Source organism: Notothenia rossii (genome assembly GCF_949606895.1).
Source record: "Notothenia rossii genome assembly, chromosome: 2".
In the NCBI taxonomy this organism is placed as follows: Eukaryota; Metazoa; Chordata; class Actinopteri; order Perciformes; family Nototheniidae; genus Notothenia; species Notothenia rossii.
Window position 1 is genome coordinate 47074898 of NC_136904.1, and position 14342 is coordinate 47089239.

A 14342-nucleotide genomic window follows, 5' to 3' on the forward strand; every position below is an offset into this window, starting at 1 on the left:
GGAGCTATTGCTTTTACTGGAGGGTTGGATAACTTATTTTGGCTGTAGAATTACTGTAGTTCCTTTTTTTCTGAATTGAATTACGGTTTAAAAATGCTCTGGCTCACCCCCGGAGTGTTCCTGCTGCCTGGCTGAGCCGCTGCCTCTGGATCTGTGGTCATATCTGGAGTTATTTATATTTGTATTTGACTTGACATTAACGGGAGTCAATACATCCAGGTCCAATGACCGTCTAATGTCCGTGCTGAGTGTGACCAGTCTTGTTGTGACATGGAAAAAACGCGACTCTACAGCCTGCTGTACTACTTCATCCTCAATTCGCCCTTTATGATTTGTGCAAATGGTAAGTGAGTCCCGCTGATGAAGCAAATGGAGAAGGGAAGAAATTATTTGACGTCGGAAATAGACAGTGGCTTTAAAAAGCTTTAAATTAAAACAAATGCCACCTGTCTGCAGCATTAAATATACCCTGCTAGTTTTAAACTAAGCGAGTTGTTTTTCTTTCTCTACAATTATTTAATACTTGAGAATTGTGACAATAAATCAACCTGAAAACCACAGAATGACCCAGCTGTGCCCCCATCACAGCATTATGGAACAGAGGGAGGATTGCTCTCCATTATTTGATCAAATAAAGCCTGAGGCATATTTATATGTCTGATGTGCTCTCATAAATCCATGTTAGTCTATAAATCACAGCTAGTGGGGACTATTGGAGGAGATCCTAAAAATAGAGGAAGTCTGCATGATGGCAGGGTAATGGATTTCCAAACTCTGGATTGTTAGGCTTATGTTTTACACTGCATCTCCACCATGCCATCCCACACATATTAATGTGCTTCTGGTGTCTTGTGTGTCTCCTCACCCATCATATACCAAAGCTGCATTTACCGAAGTCCCTAAAGATGTGAGTGTGGGGGAGGGAGAGGACGTGGAGATGCCCTGCGCCTTCAAGACTGTCAGCGCGGCCCCCATGTCTTTGGAGATCCAGTGGTGGTACCTGAAGGAGGACGTGCCTGGAGATCTGCATCACGAGCTGCAGATCAGTGCTCCGGCCCACAGAGCCAAGGTAACTGCACAAGCACCTGAACTCAAGTATACATAATGCAGGTCTCTCTGTGTGTGTGTGTGTGTGTGTGTGTGTGTGTGTGTGTGTGTGTGTGTGTGTGTGTGTGTGTGTGTGTGTGTGTGTGTGTGTGTGTGTGTGTGTGTGTGTGTGTGTGTGTGTGTGTGTGTGTGTGTGTGTGTGTGTGTGTGTGTGTGTGTTTTGTTAGTGCACAGTGTATATTGTGCTACATCTTTAAAGCAGATCTTACCCAGCAGTGGATGATGTCAGATGCACTTCTACCACACTGAAAACACTTCAACGTTGAATTAATGTAGATAATGTCAACTAATTTCACATAACTGTAATAAGGTAGTTGAAAGTAATAATATAAGTTGAACCTTATTTAAACTTAATAGTATTGCTTTCAACCAACCTAATGCTGTTATGTGAAATCTGTTGACAACACATTTCATTAAAGTCAACTTTTCAGTTTTTTCAGTGCATCTGTCAGCGATCAGCATTGGTGCACTATGCATGCATTTGCAGTGGCCTGTAAAGGTAAATCAAAAGGCTGCACATATTTGGAGAGTTTTTATATTCATTGGTCTGTTGCAGACAGTTTCTTTAATCTTTTGAGTTTACTATTTATTTAAGTAAGGATCCCAGTGTTTGAGAGCGATGCATTTGTCGATGAATCCTGAGCATTCCCTCTGTGGCGATGGCTCTCTGGCTGCTGAAAGGGCACTTGTTGGTTATCAACACCATTACATTCCTCTCAGGTCCGCTGCATTAAACCGCCATGATAGAATATTGTGGCAGGGGGAATTTCTTTTCCCTCCAGCTTCACAAATCAGTCTTTCTCAGTTGTCAGAGGAGTCAGGGACAATCCCATCCGCAGCGTTTTCCTCTGCAGTTTAAGCACATTAAGACATTCAGCGGGGGTAGGAAGAGAGAGAGAGGTTATCAATGGCGTCTTTGAGAAATGTACGCAGCCAGCTCTGCTCACGCTGTATGCTCTCTGCACTAAATGAAAAACACATCACACGTTAATGTTGCTAATAATGTGAATGTTATACTTACTAATGCAACAGCTAATGCCCTGTTGATTGGTGGACCTGTTTCAATACATGTGATTTACAATGCTTTCTTGTTTCAGGTCGTTCCAAGGGAAGCCACAAAAATAAGTGTAAGTGTCCACTCTCCTGACTGCACACACTCAAGTGTTTTTTCGAGGACTATGATTGGATAAATTATGTTCATATTAATTCATATATGTTCAGGCTAAATCCCATTCTGAGGCTAGTAGCTCTGACTTTTGTGTTCTCTTTAATGAGAAATAAACATCTAAGCATTCCTGTTAATGAAATATTGATCTTGTCGTATCAGAAGTTAAAGAGATGATTATTATGCATATTTTGCTAATTCTTTTTTGTGACTATTCACCCAGGACTTTAGTCTCATGCCGACCCAGCGTCTGCCTTTCTTAATGTCAGGATTATGTCAACAGGCTGTGGCAGGCTCAGCTTTGGTTACGTGTTTTGGTGCAGTGATGACGTAGTTTGTAGGCCAACTCTAAAGTTAGCATCACAGGGCTCCCTTTACCGAAAGTAATGGGATTTTTCCATTTGATTTCAGAATATTGCTTTAAAAAATAAGCTTTGTGGGAAACACGTTTATGATACTTACATGTTTTGTTCAGAAGAATAAGCCAAGAGCAAGGGGCAGACAGATCAGGGTTATTCTACCAAATATTGAAATAAACCATTATTATTGCAGTGTTTAAAAAGAACCATGACGTTATTTTCTATGCAGTATTTCAGGTCTGAAATGACATAATTTATTTGAGTTATTTCAACCAGATACTCTTTTCTGTAAAAAAAAAATCCCTAAATGACAATATTTTTAAAATGCTTATTTTACTCAAACACATAGTTCTGCATATAAATGGTGAAACCACAGAAGCTGCATCTATATATTTAAATCTCCACATATTGTATGATTTTTGAAGCGTAAATGCAATTGCCAGAAGTAAAAAGCTAGCGTTGGACATGAATATAGCTGACGTTGCCACATTTCAGTTTTTCCTTCTTCCTCTACCTGTATCCAGACCGTGCGTGTCCAGGGCAGCGCCATCTCCCACCGCCTCAGCCTGTCCAAGGTAAAGAAGGAGGAGGAGGGGGTGTACGAGTGCCGCGTGACGGACCTGTGGGCAGACGAGTCTCAGGATTTTACGGTTCACGCCATGCTGCACGTGTCGCTGGGGGACGGCATGGTGGCCGAGGAGGCGGTGTCACACATCCAGAACCGATGGCCGCTAAGGAACACCAACACGGCGCTGGGGGGGGGCGCAGGGGGGAGGGCCACCTCGGAGCCTGAACAGGGGCTTGCAGGGGGTCAGAGGGCAGGGCAGGCGAGGCAGCGGGTGCCTCAGCAGGCCCAGCCCGGCCTCCTCCCCTCCATCTCCTCCACCACCATCTCCTCCGTGGCCAAGTCATCCGCTTCCCCCCTGCAGAGGAACGCAGCCATCCTCCGCCAGCAGCTGGGAACGGGTGAGTGGGAGGCTGAGCAGAGCCACAGTGACCCCTAGTGGGGGCAGGATAGAGGGAACCTGGTGATTTCGGCAGAAAGATCAGACATCTGTCTCACTTACTCACCTCTGAGCTCATGTGCTGCTTCAGTCAGACAAACTGTTTATCTTTGTCTCGTTGTTGTGGACGCTGCTGAAGTCATTTTGCATATTTATAAGAGTTGTTGCAGCTGTGGCTGTGTCAATCAGAGGCTCCTCCCAGGGACCAGTATGTGCAGCCTTATATTAGAGATGTCTTGACAGAGTTTAGATGAGATGAGAGTAGATACACACTATTGAATTGAAATTATTTTTGCCACAGCAGCATGTTACAAAGTTACAAGGCATTGCAAATGACCAAATGTATAACAAAATTAAGAAATAAAAACAACCATAAAGAAGAAGAAGATTTAAACAGTACAATAAAAATCTGTTTATTCTTTTTTGTATCAGAAACACTTTACTAATCCCAGGGGGAAATTGGTTAGTGTGACAGTTTCTTCATTATAGAATAAATACAAGTTAAAATGATTATAATTTGATGTTAAAGGATGTTTTAGATTTCCTTGTGTATCGATGAATTATAATGACTGTAGGTGTGGTTTTGGCCCTATAATTTAGGACAGGTGAACTGTACACACTGAATGGAAGGGCAAACAACGTTCAACCGCACAGTGAACTACGCATGGTAGGAGCCATCCGTAATGCGCAGTAGGGCTTCAAATCTTTTGTTAAAAGTTGTTGTACTTTGTGCTTCATTTTTCTTTAAAGTGGACCTATCATGCTATATTTTAATAATATACTGTAGGGCCATAATGTCTGCAATGTTTTTTTTTAAATACCAAACAGATCATGCATTTTAGCCATGCCTCATTTTGCTCTATTTGCTCTTTTTTAGCCCTGTTTTTGCAAGGGCTGAATCTGTGAGAAGTCTTCTTCACTGCTTTTGTGTCAGACTACAGCACCACCTACAGGCCTGGCATATGTACTACAGCGTCTCCAGCGCTTTCGAACGGCAATGGCCATGGCTGTCTCCTGATAGGTGGAGAGTCATAGCCGTGGGAACATGTTTCAAATGGGGGGTGCTGTGGGGATGACACCAGGGCTGGTTCTGACCAATGTGCTGCCCTATAAGGCAAGATTTTAGCTGGCAATGAAAAACCTCTGCAAAAGACCAATACACTACCAAAAGAGAAACATATTGACATGGTGGACAGCTTATATAACAAGGCTTCAAAGTTATTTAGTATTATAACATGTTTTAATTGGAGGGGTGGACTTCACATCCTCTAGGGGGGTCCGGGGGGCCCTCTCGGGAAGATTTTTTTAACATTTTAAAGTCAAATGCTTCAATCTGGTGCACTTTGAGCGCCCAATTACTCGACTGATCTAGAGGGTACAACAGATCGGTTTGCATTTTATTAATCAAATAAGTATGTGAACATTTCCAATAACCTACCATAGCCAATAACAAATAAATGTAACTTATTTTATTTGTGTTGTTCATTCATATCTTATTTTACCAGTTAACATTTATTTATTTATGCATATTTTTAAATCTCCAGTTTTAAACGATATTTTTGGTTTACTGTCCTATAGTAGGCTATACATTGGAATGATTTCAAACCTGTTTTTATTTATCCTAATAATTATAAAGGTGTGCGTTGGAAATATTTGTTTACATAAATTGTGATTAAAACGTTTGAGACTCACTGAGATAACGTATCCCCGCGGTATCCCCTCTCTCTATCTCTCTCACTTTGGCTGTGAGTTGCGGGCGCCTGCTAAGCCAACATCCCTCACTTTCATCCCTACAGCGCCCATCATACAGGGCAAATGGAAAATGTAACCGAGTTGAAAAAAGGGTGTTATCTTTACTTAATTATGAATGTTGTTACATCAAGGCTGAAAATTCGTTTTTTTTGGTATTATATCTTGTGGAAGTGTAGATCCCCTGTCCTTCACCAGGGGGTGCTGTAGCACCCTCAGCACCCCTACTTCCCACGGCCCTGTGGAGAGTTGCCCATATAGGCGGAGCTCCTCGTTTCTGACGTCAGAGATATTTAAAATCTGGATCAGTCTGTATCAGATCCATTGCAGACCCGTTGTTAGAGATTTGGGTATGAAGGAAAAGAGAGAGGGTTGTATTTTCTGACACTTGGTGAGTTCCCTGACACACCGGGGACAAATATTCCTGTATAAAAGAGGTACAAAAGACCTGAAGTTTTGCCCACATATCCGGGTGGACCTGCTCTACAAATAATCCTCTTGGAACCCTAAGCTCCGCCTAAATTCTTTTCTTCTAAATAAGCATAATGTTCAAAACAGTTAAATATTCACTTAAATTTCAATTTTCAGTTTTTCAACACCAAACTTCATATCCAGCATCGATGGAGGGTCAGACACATTACCGTAGAAAATGAGCATGTTAGGACGATAAATATTGCCGCCGTCAATCAAAACGTACTCGCAGAAAGGCGGGGCTTAGAAAGAAATGCTCATAACTCAACAATGTATCCAAACAACACAGATTTTGGTAGATAGGTTCAGACTGTCTTGGGGAATAGGCACACCAAAGCATTTTCATTTTGGACTATAGGGGGCGCCAAAAACACCAACAATTTATAACTCAAGAGCGGATGGACTAATTATTATTTATCTTTTTAGACATACTCTCAGGGTGACTATAAACTCAGATTTAAAGTGTCGCAAAAAATTCAGAATGTGGGCGTGGCCTATACATTTTTTTTAAATTGCGATAGAATAAAATGAGCTTCGGACGCAAAACTTGGGACACACGTCAGAGCCCAAGAGCTTTTCGAGAATGTAAAAAAAAAACGTAATTTTTCAAAAACGCTGCTCACTAGCGCCCCCTATTGTGTGGTAGTCACATATAGTTTCTTAGAACTTCACGATATTTGGCACAGACATTCCTCATGGAATTGCGGACATATTTGTAAATGGATTCCATTAGCCCCGCCCCCAAAAAAGTCGGCCATTTTGAAATATGTGCGTTTTTCAGTCATTTTAAGTACATTCTTGCAAACTGCTCCTAGGGGAATGATCGGAAAAATTCCAGTCCAGGACAAGTTCAGCCCCTATCCAATATGATGCCAAATTAAGAAGAACATTTTTCATAGCTCAATCGTGGAGGTCGTAAGCTAACAGCGAATACATCATGTTTGACGATTTACATGTCGCAAATGACTCCAAACTACTCCAAATTACTCAAATACAGTTGTTCCAATATTCACGAAACGCTATATCTACATTAGTATTATGATTGCACACATATTTCAAATTGCCTTCCATTAGCCCCGCCCCCCAGAAAGTCGTTTAAAACCTGCATCTTCTTTTCCCGGCTGGAATTTATTATCCTTTGTTATCCATCTCAAAATCTTTGTCTGTTTTCCTATTTTGTATCTCTTTATTACCGTGTTCCAAGTGTTTAAAGTGAATTTTGTGATTGGGTCGAATACTTTTTCCTGTGTCCTGAATAATTCTTTATCCCCAAGTAGTTTTGGAATCTGATAGTTTTCCCCATTTGTTTCGATGTCCTTCCATTTAGCTACATATTCCATATTACACCAGTATGCCACTGTTCTGATTTGTGCTGCATAATAATAATCCTGGAAACTCGGCACTGCCAATCCTCCTCTCCCTTTGGGTAGCTGCAGTGTCGCAAGCCTAACCCTGGGCCTTTCCCCCCCCCAAATAAACCTTGAAATCCATTTATCCCATTCCATAAATTGACTTTGTGGAATAGATATAGGTAGTGATTGGTAAAGGTACAGTAGCCTAAGCAGTATATTCATTTTAACTATTTCAATCCTTGAACTAAGGTCTAAGGTCTGTATTGTCCACCTACATAAATCCCTCTTGATATTCTGATTGATCTGCGTATAATTTGCATTGTATAATTTGTCTAACCCTTTTGTGATGTTAACCTCTAAATATTTAATTGTATCCATGTCCCATCTAATTCTGTATTTGTCTTTGATCTCTGGTGTTGGTGTGTAGTTTAGTGCTAAAATCTGTGTCTTTGTCACGTTTAGTTTGTACCCTGAGTATTGTCCATATTCCTCCAGTAAATCCATCAGTATCGGGAAGCCCACGTCTGGTTGCCCCATGTATGCTATCAAGTCGTCCGCAAATAGTCCCAATTTGTGTTCTAAACCTCCTGCCTCAACCCCCTTTATATTCTGGTTCTGCCTAATTGCTTGGGCCAATGGTTCGATGAAGATATCAAAAAGTGTTGGGGAGAGACAGCAGCCCTGTCTTGTCGACCTCTCTAATTTAATCCGATCCGTCAGACTACCGTTCACTTTCACTATAGCTGTTGGTTCATGATACAATGATTTTATACATTGGATTGACTTTTTATTAAATCCAAACTTTTCTAAGACATTATACAAATAGACCCAGTTCACACTATCAAAAGCTTTTTCTGCATCTATACTCACTAAAATTGCTCTCATCTCCCCTCCTTTGGGCCTCCTCCACTATATGAATTGTTTTCCTTATATTATCTTGTGTCTGTCTCCCTCTAATAAAACCAGTCTGGTCCTCATTTATAATGTCGGGCATGAATGTATCAAATCTTTTCGAAATTATGGACGTATACATCTTGTAGTCTACATTAAGTATGGATATTGGTCTAAAGCTACTACATAATTCTTTATCCTTGCCTTCCTTGGGAATTGTAGTAATGATAGCCTCTTTCCATGACGGGGGAGTTTTGTTCTCTTTCATAGTATATTTAAATGATGCCAACAGTAAGGGGCTTAATTCCGATTTGAATATCTTATAAAATTCGGATGGCAGCCCGTCGCTGCCTGGTGACTTACTATTTTTCATTCTACTAATTGCATCCCCCATCTCTTTTTCTGTAATATCTGAGTTCAATAACCTATTCTGTTCTTCTCCTATCGATGGTAGGTTCAGCCCCTCTAAAAATGCCTTCATACTCTCTGCTGCAGTTGGTTGTGCGTATAGTGTCCTATAATAATCCTCAAATGCTCTCTCTATTTCCTCCGGCTCTCTTAGTAACTCATTGGTTTTAGGATTTCTAATCTTATGTATAGTGTGTAATGTTTGTTGTGCCCTTATCTTTCTAGCCAATAATTTATTTGCTTTGGGCCCCCCTTCATAATATGCCTGCTTTACAAACCTAGCTTTCTTCTCCACCTCTATTAATAATATATTTTCTATCTTCCCTCTAATGTCCTTAACCTTCCTAAATGTCTCTGGGTCATTTGTATTTTTATGTTGCCTCTCTAATTCTTTTAGTTGCCCAGTTACATTTTGATAGAGTTCCAGTCTGGTTCTTTTAAGGTGTGCTGTTTGTGCTATTAGTTTCCCCCTTAGTACTGCCTTTAGTGCATCCCACAGAATAGTTGGGTCTACTTCCCCGTTATCATTTTCCTCCTTATATCTGATTATCTCTCTCTTTATTTCTTCCACTAACCCCTTATTGTTTAATAGACCCACATTCAATCTCCAGACGGTGTTCTTCCTCCTACCATTTAGATTCAATGTTAGATATATTGCACTATGGTCAGACAGGTCTGTAACACCTATTCTACAGTCTTCTACCCTATATCTATCTCCCTTTGACATAAAAAAGTAATCTATCCTAGAATAGACTGAGTGTGGGTGTGAGTAGTGTGTGTAGTCTCTATCTAGTGTGTGTATATCTCTCCATATATCTGTGATTCCTAGTTCCCTCAGTTGTATGTTCATGTATCTGACAATGTGCGTCCTAGCCTTCCTTGTACTTGTTGTATCCAAATCATAGTTTAGTACCACATTGAAGTCCCCCCCGCAAATCAGGATTCCTTCCATTTCCACAGCTATGATATCAAACAATTCCTTAAAAAAGTCTTATCGCTGTCCGGTGGGGCGTAATCATTAATTAGTGTAACCATTTGTCCTTCCATTTTCCCCTTGATCACTACATACCTCCCCTCTCTGTCATATATTTCTTTGTTTATTTCAAATTTTACTGAGTTCCCAATTAGTGTAGCCACCCCTCTCCTACCTTGCTTAAATGAACTATAAAATTTGTTGTTATATCCATACCTTTTCAATGTTTAATGTTCTTGTACTGATAGGTGAGTTTCTTGCAATAAGATAACCTGCATCTCCTCCTTTCTAAATTTGGTTAATACTTTCCCCCTTTTAATCGGATTGTTCAAGCCATTGACATTTAACGACACCGTTTTGATTCCCCTACGTTGCATTATATTTCCCTTCAAAGCATCTTTTCGTTCCCTCCATGTCACAAAACACAATATATATAGTAGCAGCAACCGCTAAGCTAAACAAATACAAATTAAACATCAGAACTTGGTCTTCCAAGGTTTTCGGGGGTTTTAAAAATATCCCCCTTTCCCCCGCTGGTGGGTGGAAGGTAAGGCCTCTCCTAGTGAGAGGGCCCCCCCTAGTGGCGGAGATCTCTCATGTGGCTGATCTCCCAAGCTCACTATAATTGTCCAGCGTGTGGTTTAAACTCCGGAGCTCCCGGCCGGAACTTTGTGAACATTTTTGATATAGTATTTAAACCCCTGGTCTCTGTATTGGCGATGGAGATGATTCTATGTTTCTAGTGAATTAGCACGTCTTTAAATTAGTCAGAATCAAATCGTAAAATGTTATAGATAAATAATTCCCCAGCCTGCATACATGTCAATAAAGGTTCCTTTCATAAAAACAAATAACAATCTTACTCACTCACACACTGCAGTGTTTCAAAGTGGCACAAAATAAAAGGCTATAGCATTTATAAGTAATTTGGTTAAATCTGTTTGTGTCTGTGCTGTCTTTTTCTGATTGCCGTGGCCCGTCACCTCTCATCCTTCTGTCTTTTCAACGCTGCATCTTGTTCCCTTATAGACTACTCATCAACACCCTCGATACGGTGCCGGTCTTCCCTCACTCCCATCTCGTTGTTGTCTCTCCGCTCTCGTCTCCGAAGTCTGGTCCACTTGCGCGCTGCCTCCAGTCTCTGCAGCAGCGTAGGTCTCTCTACTCCCGGGTCCGGCACCTGCCAGCCTCTCTGCCGCATCGCCCTTGCCTCGTCCTGAGCACTCTTATACACTATCGTTCCTTCATTACAGTAAACCCTCAGTGTGTCCATTGGAGATTGAAAACAAATCCCTTTATCTTTGAGAATTCTCTTGAGCCCCGCATATTTCCGACGTTTAACCGCCACCTCAGAAGAATAATCGTGGTCGAATGTCACTCTCCGTCCCTTCACTTCCATCGCCGTTCTCCAGGCCGTCTTAATGACGTTCTCCTTGACCTCGAACCTCAAGAAGTTGACAATAATGGCTCTTGGGGGTTTGTCTGCTTGTGGTTTTGAAGCAGGTGCCCTGTGTGCCGTTTGAATCTCCAACTTAATATCCTCCGACATTCCCAGCTCCTTGTGAATTAACCTGTCGACGTACTCGGAGACCGAGTCTCCCTCTATTCCCTCCCTCAACCCCCAGATTCGTATATTATTTCTTCTCGACCTCCCTTCTATGTCGGACAGCTTATCTTGGAGCTTGGTTTGTTGTTCAAGAGAGACCGTAATAATGTCCTGGACGTCGGTACTCCACTCCTCGACCCCAGCCGTACGCTCTTCAAGGATCTCCATATCCTTCTTTTGGGCTCGCATCTCCGCCTCAGCGGTCTCTAATTTTCTATTTGTTTCCTCTCTGAAGCTATCAAGCCCTTGCTTCATATCTTCTCCGTGTTTGTCCATATATTCTCTCAGTTGTCCCATTTCTTCACGTACTCTTAGATTTTCTTCCATCCGGCTGCCAATTTGATCCAGTTTAACATCCATGCTGTGCTGGGCTTTCTCGAGTTTATCCCGCATGGCATCTAAGCTAGTCTGCAGTGCCGACACCCAGCTAGGTTGCTCCTCGTTGCTAGCTTTAGCGTTAGCCGTTAGCGGCTGACTGTGTTCCATCTGGACCTGCATCTCTCCCGGCTGTTTTTCGGCTTTCGTCTTTTTCTCCATTCCTTTCTTATTTACTAATTTGCTCACGACCTATTCTTCCAACTTCGAATCAAATTTATCCGGGTTTTCTTCCTTTTTGAACTTATTTGGCCGGGAGCTCCTCTTCTTAGCTGCTTATCGCCTCATGTGTAAACCGGAAGTCTATAAAGAACATCTTTAATGTGTTACCCAACAACGTCCAAAACACGTCCTTAGAATGTTGCACGCAAAACTTTCCACCTTTGTTAACATATCACATTAAACGAACGTTGTATAAAAAAACTTTCTGTCATCTCAGGCCTTAATAACATCCTCAAAACATCCTCTGAATGTTGCAGTTAAAACGTTATGTCTTAGTTAACCTTAAACCTTATATGAACATTATTTGAAAAAATAAACATCCTAAAAAGGTTCTTTGAACATCAGATTAAAAAGTTTCTTTAAAACTTTATTAGAACCTGTAGGTAACGTTAGCCAAAGTTGTGAGAACGTTCCCCGCTTGCTGGGTAAGCTGTGTTATGTCCATATTTAAATATGTTGACACCTGTAGTGAACACTGACACATTTTACATATATGCTTTTTATGACATATTATCACCTATCCTAAAAGATACATTCCTTCATACAGATGTTGTATTGAGAGAGCATGTGTAACAGGGATCATGTGACATCACCCATCTCAGAGATCTCCATCATCTCCTCGCATGACCCAGCCACACCTCTGGCACAGTTTCCAAATCTCTTCTAATCAGGCAGATGGCACAGGGACGGGATGGGACGGGGGGTTGAATGTATCTTTGTTATCTACCTCCCCATAGCTCTTCGACCTGCCCCAGTTCTGTTCAATTAAGCACACTTGTGAATAATTAAAACTCATGGAGGTCTGGAGGACTCCTGTCAGCTGCTGTGTAAATGCAGACAGCTCTCACACACCTCACACACACTGAGAGCCTTCATACCTGCATGAGCCGACTTCAGAGAGCAGTCTTGAGTTTTGGGAGTATTAGAGGTGATATTCGGGCTTAAGGGAAAACTCAACTGCGCATGCACTTTGAGCGCACATACGGGTACTCCTGCTCTGACAGCCAGGCAGGTAATAATTTGTGATGTTTGCTCTTGAAAATGTCCGGCCATTCATGCGCCAATGAGCAGCTCTCATCGGAATGAATGAGATCCTGCCTCCGGCGCTGTATCCAGCTCTTATTATACATCCGTGGTTGTATGTGATAGGCTAAGGCAGGGGTCTGCAACCTTTTTGACCTAAAGAGCCATTTTGCTCCTTTTTCCCAAAATGTTGTTTGTCTGGAGCCGCAAAACATATTTCATAACTTGATAGCTAATAAAGTTGTATTTATTGTTATATCAGACAAAAACTACATTTTTTTTGCATTTATTTGGCTATTTATTACATTATATACAACTGTTAACCTCTAATAAGAAATAAAAAACTCCTATAAGCCTACTTTAAAATAAATTAAACACAGCACTTGGGGAGTCCTCTGCATGTTTGAAGGAAAAAAATATATAATTAAAATGGGCCCACTTTGAAATAAATAAAACATATAGCTGCACACTTGCAGCACATCCAGTTATTTTAGCCGGGCCGGCTAAAAAGATTGGTCGTGCTTTTTACAGCGCTACGGCTTCCAGAGATTAACTTTTGTATGTATTTCCTGTCAAAGCATTTAATATATTCATTGCTATCGGGACGTTAAGAGCATTCCATGGAATATAACAAAAAGTGTTTTCTGAAATAAATTACATACCCCATTGAATTATGACTGAAGATCGTCAGCTGTCTTCCTCTACCGTTGACAACAGCACCGTTGACAACTTCTCTCTATCAAACATACCGGTAAACCAGCATCGTTTGCTGTGAAAGCATATAACTCTGTCCGCGCAGAATTACAATCCTGTGTTCCTCCGGTACTTTTCTTTGATTTATCCATAGTTCGCTCATCGAGCCGGGGGTCAGGTTATTCGTCTGCAAGAAAAGGCGCTAGCGCGGGACCCTAGCAGGATGTGACGCGTATTTTAGTTGACCTAATAAAACCGTTTTGTTTTTTATTTATGTGTCACAGTCACCTCAAAATATAAATAGTCCTACAAATACCGCGGGTTGCAGACCCCTGGGCTAAGGGGTGGGACACAGCTACAGTATGTAGTATGAGAAAAATAAAGAGCTTTTTGAACATTAAAGCATGGAGACATGTCACAGTAAAGAAACTACATACTGATATACACCTGAACATCAGCAGGAGAGGACTCTTTAAAGTAGAGAAACTACATACTGATATACACCTGAACATCAGCAGGAGAGAACTCTTTAAAGTAGAGACACTACATACTGATATACACCTGAACATCAACAGGAGATGACTCTTTAAAGTAGAGACACTACATACTGATATACACCTGACCATCAGCAGGAGAGGACTCTTTAAAGTAGAGACACTGCATACTGATGTACACCTGAACATCGGCAGGAGAGGACCCTTTAAAGTAGAGACAGTACATACTGATATACACCTGAACATCAGCAGGAGAGGACTCTTTAAAGTAGAGACACTTCATTATGATATACACCTGAACCTCAGCAGGAGAGGACTCTTTAAAGTTGAGACACTACATACTGATATGCACCTGAACATCAGCAAGAGAGGACTTTTTAAAGTGGAGACACTGCATACTGATGTACACCTGAACATCAGCAGTAGAGTAGGGGGGCAACAACTAATCAA

At 41.4% G+C, this 14342-nt stretch overlaps 2 protein-coding genes across 3 annotated transcripts in view; one reads left to right on the forward strand and one right to left on the reverse strand.

The window, feature by feature from the left end:
- Window positions 1-14342, reverse strand: part of LOC307028880 (uncharacterized protein) — a 178230-nt gene that overhangs the window by 45233 nt on the left and 118655 nt on the right. The window lies entirely within an intron of this gene.
- Window positions 7-14342, forward strand: part of vstm2b (V-set and transmembrane domain containing 2B) — a 42816-nt gene continuing 28480 nt past the window's right edge. Inside the window, exons 1-4 of one of the 2 annotated variants that reach the window (XM_079663319.1) lie at window positions 7-343; window positions 882-1069; window positions 2205-2234; window positions 3156-3597. In XM_079663319.1, the coding sequence (XP_079519445.1) occupies window positions 271-343; window positions 882-1069; window positions 2205-2234; window positions 3156-3597 (733 nt within the window). In that variant the 5' untranslated portion in view covers window positions 7-270. Of the gene's footprint in view, window positions 1070-2204; window positions 2235-3155; window positions 3598-14342 lie in introns of both variants that reach the window. The other variant, XM_079663318.1, reaches the window with a different exon arrangement.